The 7853-nt window shown below is 35.6% G+C and overlaps 1 protein-coding gene across 3 annotated transcripts; it reads right to left on the bottom strand.

Moving 5' to 3' along the window:
- Window positions 1-402: 402 nt before the first annotated feature.
- LOC137721508 (uncharacterized) lies at window positions 403-7543 on the bottom strand. Of its 3 annotated transcripts, none has more exons than XR_011066649.2 (8): window positions 7252-7496; window positions 6907-6992; window positions 6060-6206; window positions 5904-6012; window positions 3886-4009; window positions 2238-2508; window positions 1344-1521; window positions 403-991 (listed from the first exon to the last, which is right to left on the bottom strand). XR_011066649.2 is itself a non-coding variant. In XM_068460603.2 (7 exons), exons 1-7 carry the CDS (start codon window positions 7373-7375, stop codon window positions 1414-1416), a joined length of 969 nt encoding a protein of 322 aa, XP_068316704.1. In that variant the 5' UTR covers window positions 7376-7543; the 3' UTR covers window positions 1017-1413. The 3 variants fall into 3 exon arrangements, 1 of the variants encoding a protein (XP_068316704.1); XR_015965833.1 differs by lacking the exon at window positions 403-991 and adding an exon at window positions 1017-1192; XM_068460603.2 differs by lacking the exon at window positions 403-991 and having other exon boundaries at window positions 1017-1521; window positions 7252-7543.
- Window positions 7544-7853: the final 310 nt, after the last annotated feature.

Here is a 7853-nt window from a genome sequence, read left to right as displayed (position 1 = left end):
TATGAAAATTGAGAATAGTAAACTGAGATTAATCCTAAATATATGTGACAATGTGGAAAACATTATGCTAAATTAGTATTATGTTTTCCATTTTTTTGGGTCAACTTATTTTCATTTCATTATTTATTTTTTAAAATATTTTTTCTTTAATAGATCGGGTCATATTATCTAATAATATTAACGGATTGATTTCAAATCGGGTCATATTACCTGTTTACATTAACTGGTGTTACACGACACGATCCGTTAAGATATTAGATATGTCACAAAAACAACACGAACAGAAAACACAGCACGAATGCCAGGTCTAGCTACTGCTACTTTTTTTCTTTCTTACCTCTCTAAGGGGGAAAATTTTTTACCAGACGACATTATGAACCGATCATTAGTTAGGTATTGAACTTAACACAAATATAATACTTAAATTTCATCAAATGAAGAGGAAATATCACTTGCATCGTAATACTAATTAATCTCTCTTAAACATCCGAGCATGAATGAATTGAATTTATGCCCTATATTACGGAAAGATGAAAAAGTTTAAACAAATTAGCACCAAGTTATGGAAAATCACCCCTCTAATCTCGTACTAAGCAATATTGCCAACTACAGGATTTGGTTCCGCGTTTTCAAATGCTACGGGGCAGTTTTTTTAAGAGAAGTGTCAGTAAAACAATAACCAGCCGATACTAGTTTCTATCATTAACTAAACTGATTCACTAGAGGGCACAGTGAATTGGATCCTCTCCGAGGTAAAGCCTGGGGATTCTGCTGATCTACTAACACGGGCCGTTAGATTTTGATCTAACGTCTACAATTATTATAACTTTAGAGGGACCTCCCTGTTTGTAGCCGTTGGATCAAAATCCAATGACCCTTATCATTGGATCAGGAGGATCCCGAGGCTTTGCCTCGGAGAGGATCCAATTCCGAGGGCACAGTTTCAGAATACCGTTATGCAAAGGCAGTTCAGACTTGTAATTTTTATTGCCTGCAAATGGAAGGACAAAAGGAAAAACATAAAACCCCAAGATAACATAAGCAGTAAGAATGTTTAGCACAAGGTAGCATTCAGTCATTCCCCCAAACAAAGAAATGCGAGAAAGTTACCGCGTACTATCCTTACGGCTTGAAAACATCAATCCTGTACATGTTAGTTACTTTGAGATTATCCTAATCTTGATTTCTTACACTGAAAAAAGAAAGGCAGTACCATTTCACATATTCTCGTACAAAAATTTACAAATATAACTGAACAGGAAGAAATGGCTACGGGACCATCAACCCTTTTCAGATCAAAGTGAATGAGACTCAGAAGTCTATAGGAAAAATACTTGACTCACCAAATGCAGAGGCAGGCAGTCTTTCTCAATATCATGTTATTTTGCTGAACAGTAAACAAGCCCTCTTCATCTACAATAGGCCGAGCGCTTTCAGCTGCTGAATATGCTCAGGTGGGAGAGGAGGGGCAGACCAATCAGATCCTGTCATCTCACCATCAACATCCTCGACAACATATTCCTACACGAGTAAACAAACTTTTTCCAATAAAGATCCAGTAGACAATATGCAGTATCATTACCGCGTAAAGAAATGATAAATTGTTTATTTAGTTTATAGTAAAGAAAAAGCTGTTTAAGCCATTACGGATTTAAATAGACCCACTAATTCATCAGCAAAACAACTCATAGATCAAGCTGAGGAGATGACAAAAAAGCTTCCAGAGCTAAACATGCCTCGTTCCATAAATGGGCCAAGAGGACATGATCGACATCTCATAATCTAATGGAACTTGGAAGCGCATCTTAAAATTTATAAGCAAAATAAGTGCTTGACTAAACAATAAAACTTTTGACAGGTCTATAATAATACAATTATGTCCCAAACCATAGTGCTTTAGCAAAATTTGACTTAAACTGAGGAGTAATTGCAACATGTGCGGGTAGATGCAAAGTTAGATCATGTTTCACTAAGAGATTATTGTTTTAACTACACTACTTCTCATTGATGACATGGGTTACCATGCGATAATGTTTAGCCTGCTACAGATGTCCCTCTACTGAACTCACTACAATTTGGTGGCCTTAGTAGTCAAGAAAAATTCAAGAACGACGTTCAGTCATTGATCTTTACTTCTTGGTTTAGTGCATGATGAAATGGTAATCTGTAATCAGTGTCTACACTGTATATCAACATGACCTGAAAAACCAAATATAAAAGTAAGGTCCCTAACTCACTTTTGTCAGCATCCTTTTTGCAAGTATATGATAATGCCGCTGCCAAATCCGTTGTCCAACCATTGTAGCTACCAGGACACTGTAGAATATCCCAATCACAGTAAAAAGTCCCAGTACAATCAGAGCCATTATAAATAATATTGGTAGCCCTGCTTCACCAGCGCCTCCCAAGCAACCACATTCACCTGCCATACTTGCACAACTTCCCCAGCATGTGGTACAGTCAGTCCACATACAAAGTGTTCCAGGTAAATGACAGTCTGCGCACACACTGCAATGATTGTTCAAAATTAAGCTTCCTCATCCAAAATTTGATTTCAATGAATAAACACTAGATTGTCATGTGAACTAATGCATCATAAGGACAACATATCATATTATGCAGATAAAAGGAGTGGACAGATGTAACACAATAAGGCCTCATTTGTTAGAGAGGATTGGCTTGGATAGGACTATTTACTATATTGAAGGAATTTTAAAGGAAGAAATGGATGACAACTTTCATATTTTGTCCAAGTTGAAAGTTACTCATGAAGGAAAGATGTCCCTACTAATCTCCACCAAGTTGGTAGAATTAAAAGGACAACTTTTCTTCACAAGTAAACTTCATCTTGGACAAAATAAGGAAGTTTTCATCCTTTTTTCCATTCAAAATGCCTTTACAAAATGCCTTTGATATGGTAAAGGCATTTTGATTAGTCCTACCCAAGCCAATCCTCTCTCACAAACGAGGTCTAAGTGTCTGGGTTGTGATATATTATAGAGTATCCAATTATTGATGCAGTAAACCAAAAGGAGCAAACAAAAGAAAATTGAGTTGATGCCATCAGGTATTGAGTCAAATTTTCAAACATTGTTGGAATTGTAGAAAATGCATATAGATGATAGATAATCACAAGTACAAAGTTTGGTAATATGAATGAAACCTATCTGCAGTAAATAGAAAGTCAACAAAAAGTTGTGTTACAAGATATTAAGTAAAAAAAATTATAAATAAAAAAATTATAATAATAATAAAAAATAAAAAATAAATATATTAGTAAAGTGTAATATATGCAAGGAAAATACATTTCCTCATTTGCCAATGAAGCAATTAAAATGAAAAGGGACAAAGGAACAGCAATTCGACAATCCAGTATATGCATGCATGGAATCAAATGTCAAAATTTTAAAATCGTTATACTATTATTAAGAGAATCTTCCATATCAACCAATGAGGGTGAAAAAAAAAATGCCCTTAAATTATTTTAATTTGAATAAAATAAATTTAACGTGTTCAAGGGAGAAGGATGATTGTCAAGAACAATACAAAGCACACCTATAAAATCTAAGAGTTGCTGTGGTTTTAACCTTTAACTTGGTTTTATTATCCATGCATCGATATCTTACAAACACAAATTCTTCAGGGTAAATACAAAAGGGAATTGTTATTGGCACTCCAAAAATCCAATTGTGTATTCCAAACTTACCATATTAGAAAGGAAAATACTGTTATGAGGAGTTCACAATTAGATTTTTGGAGTGCTAATAATAGTTCCCGTACAAAATCTTAATACATTTAAGAGGTGTAATATGACCATGTAAACAGCCTGTTGAATTAAATCATGTGTACCAACTGGGTTAAAGATTTCCAAGTGTAGACTTATACCCAGGCTGACAGCAACAAAGGCATAATTCACGACATGGCTGAGCCAAATCATTGCGCACTCTACGGTCATAACAAGTAATGAAGCAGCCAGACAACCCAAGCAAAGCGAAAAACAACAAAGCTCCTGTAGTCAACAATAAGTATGTAAAATTACCAAAACCAAAAAAGAGAAGATTAACCCAGAGAACAAAGGAGCAATCAAGTACTCTACCATTATGCTAAATCTACATTTCAATATTTGAATCAGATGATTACTAATTCCCAAGCTAAAGAACTGAAAAGTTATAAAAATAAGGGTTGTAGCAAAGATTTCATCGTGGTCAAAAGAAACATAACACTATCTTGCTATTTTTTTTCTTTTTAATTTCCAGAACCTTAAGACAAAGATCTCCAACAGAAACCACTTAAAACATATACTCCTTGCGGTTAAAGGTAGCAATGAGACTCCATCCAAACCGGCTTCCATAGGTCACGATTCCTACACAAACTTCCATGGGACACAATTTATAAACCCTAAACCCTCAAAAGTTTCCCCGAAAATCAGAGAACCAGAGTAAAATGTAGAAATACTATGTATAAAACAATGGTAGTGTTGTGAGAGATAACTATGTTTCATATGAGAAAAAAGATTTATCCAAGAACACAATTTAACTGTCTTGAAATTTTTGTTACTCTGTGTAATAAAGATTGAGATACCATAACAAAATGCTAATGTCATTATTTAACAGCAGTGTTCAGCCGATCATTTATCATAAGTCTGTAACCCAGTAACACACCACTAAATGTATTACCCCTTCAGTTTGTATCTTCCTCCTGTGAAGGTCTCGGAGACCCCCTCACTCTCTGTATTTCTTTTAGCCCCTTCTTATTGGGATAAAACTTCTCTGGTTTAAACATGGCTACAGAAAATATCACTAGACTACATTTGCGGATCTTCATTATATATTTCCTGAACCTTAAAACATCAAATTGATCTGTAAAATTCAGAATGCTACAAACACAACATTAATTTGTAAACAGATTCCCATAAGATCATGAGTTTTCGGAAACCATTTTATCAGCAAACATGAAAGTGAAGTGAAACGAATCCATGTGCTTCCATCTGGGAACAAAAGTATTCACTGTTGTCACACCTAAATGTCAATCTTTCAGTCGGGAACTGTTCAACGGATGGAGACAAAAATAAAGTTGATCACGCATTTAATAAAGTCATTATATCTAATCTCCATTCTATCACCTCTATTCCAGTATTTAAAAGGGAAAGAAAACGTTTCTGTATTGACACAATAACAAATGAGACATTTTAACATGTAGTACTGTTATTTACAAACTTATTTTTATATGAATGATCCTTGATTAGTGTTTTAGCACCAAAACTAGACCCACTAATCCTATGGCCCTTAACCAGTTACTTTTCGAGGACCATAATATCCTCTCAGCTGCTTTGATCAAAACATAAGAGAGCTTGCTTGGTAAATAACGATTTAAATTGGAAGCAATACTGTGGTGGGCCCTGAAGGCCACAGTTTCTTATACAATTGCAAGTGCTAGTGCCTAATCAAGTGCATGTCCATGACAAATAAGGATAGAGTATAAAAAACTGAAGAAAAAAAAAGAAGTGATATTCTCATTCCAGTCCATATGTCTACTCAATCACATGTTTACTAATGATCTTTTTTTTTACCATGTAATTTCAATCTCATCTGCATAAAGACGTGACAATAAACGATAACGTTTCTGAATTGCAACATCAGTGTATCAGTGCAATTAATTCAAATCTAAAGTAATCTTAGAAGATCTTCCTCTTCTATTTTCTGAACAATCTGATGAACATATTCATCTAAAAAATCTTGATCACAAAGACATAAAAATAAGTCGGTTAACAAACAGAAAGAATTCAGGCCAAGGTGCCATAATAATTTTGTATGACCCAAAATCAGAATCGCATACACTATAACAACATTTATCACTAATTATTTCTCTAGCATAAACATTTACATTATAACTTGAGACTTTACCGCATATATAGTAGAAACTAAGCTCACTGTCAAAACCCCATGCAAGACGAAGCCAGAATTGCTGGAAACCATCTATTAAATAAGCCAAATAGGCCAATGAAGTAATCACCTGTACAATGAACAAGAATAATCAATGTTTAGATATGATGTCCCTACAAGCTGAACGGCCAGAAATATAAATATAATGTCCCTCGTCACAAAGAATCGGAATTTCAAGGTTCGCCATTTTCTGTCAGCAACAACATGGACTCTCAAGTGGTAAGGAGCCTTGCAGGTTGTACAATGAGCAAATGCAAACCCTTCCTGAAAAAGTTAGATACGATAATCAGATAGCATTTGGAGAAACCTAACAAAAGCCCGACACCAACATGTGGACAGACGGTGCTAATTCGTCTTAGATAAATCATACGCATTAAGCAAAGAAAAATTAAAGCCCATTTCCAAGGTCTTCAAATGTGGTCTTACTGCAACAGTCTAAAACTGACTGAAGTAGTCATCAACAAGGAAAACGAAATTAATTTTCTACTCATGCAAACCACACTGCGATCAATATCTTCTTAACAAACAGCTGGCAAGTGGCAACAAATCATGACAATGCAAGCCTAACAAGATCTCAAATACATTTCAGCATGCCAGACAGCCAGAGACATTAGGGTTGACGGGAACTTCACTTCAAAAGAATTCGTTTCATACCTGACTACAACAAGCACATTTTGATGCCCATACACGACACAACAATCTAGATTCTAATTTACGACCTTTGCTTGTCATTGGATTTGCATTCTATTATTTTTTTAAACATCTGAAAGTGAATCATAAAACGGAACTAATACAGTTTGATAAGAATGATCGACAACAAGTAATTAATTACTGATAGAGTAGACCGATGAGAATCATGGGATCAATAAGCTTGCATTTGCATGGAAAACCACAACATGGTGTTATATGCACTGAATTTGAAAAGAGAAAACCAAAAGCGAAAAAATAGAGATGGCAACAAAACCTTTACAGCTCTCCAATGATCCAAACACTCCCGGTGGACATACTTGGAAGTCCCTTTGCACTTGCACGGAGCAATGAAGTCCCTGCCTGAGTGAAACAAAAAAATCCCACTATAAGCTTCTAATACCAAACTCTAAGCATTTAAAAGGAACCCACAAAAATTCGAAATAAATTTGAACTTATTAAAAAAAAAAAAATTAGAATTGTGCAACATTTCCAATTGCAAGACACGCTGATTAGGCTGGTTGACTCGAAAAGAACAAAAAAATTAGAACTTGGCAAAAACCAATCCTATAGAAAATCAAATCAATTGGGTGAGCGAATAAGTGAAGTGGAAGAGAAATACCATCACTTTCAAGGCAAATTCGGCACTGGATTTGTTCGCCAGGGCCCGCCTCGAGGTCGATCTCGCTAGGCTCGGTGATCTGCTTCGGAGGGATGAGAGGCGAAGCGTCTGAGTGATCGGCCATCGAATTGATTTAGAGAAATGGGTCTCTTCAGTTTCGAAAATGTGAGTATTGCATTGAGTCAGGCCCTAAATGATTTCCCCAATTTCTCTTTTTGTTGCTTCTCGCTCGACATCCGTTGATTATTGCATGGTCTTATCGCGACAAGAGATTTTATACTAATACTATGTTGGGGAAGTTATTTATACGAATGTAACCTTATTTGTATAATAACACGCCGTGTTTTAGTCACATTTGAAAAAAATATTTGTTACGACAAGTGGAGGAGACAAAAGAGCATAAACAAAATTTGACTCTCGTTTGGATGCATTTCCTATTTGCTTTCTTTTTCATTTTTTTAGGTTCCATCACCGTGCTCCGCAGATTATTTGTGACATGCCACATCGTCCAGGGGAGTGATCCTTAAATGTATATTCTCATCCCTACCTAGCACGAGGCCTTTTGGGAGCTCATTGGCTTTGGGTTCCGTAGGAACTCCGAA

Source organism: Pyrus communis, chromosome 1 (genome assembly GCF_041283825.1).
Source record: "Pyrus communis isolate YQ-2024b chromosome 1, ASM4128382v1, whole genome shotgun sequence".
Lineage (NCBI taxonomy): Eukaryota > Viridiplantae > Streptophyta > Magnoliopsida > Rosales > Rosaceae > Pyrus > Pyrus communis.
Note: the sequence above shows the minus strand (reverse complement) of the source record. Positions and strands in the feature narration are given on the sequence as shown.

Bases quoted from the DNA above. Each gene is read 5' to 3' on its own strand.
- LOC137721508 (XM_068460603.2), bottom strand. From the start codon at position 7,375: ATGGCCGATCACTCAGACGCTTCGCCTCTCATCCCTCCGAAGCAGATC. The intron at 6,207-6,906 runs GTTTTGTTGCCA...TAACTTTTTCAG, and splicing joins ATCATTGGAGAGCTGTAAAG to GAAGGGTTTGCATTTGCTCA. The intron at 1,522-2,237 runs GTGAGTTAGGGA...TTACTCGTGTAG, and splicing joins CAAAAAGGATGCTGACAAAA to GAATATGTTGTCGAGGATGT.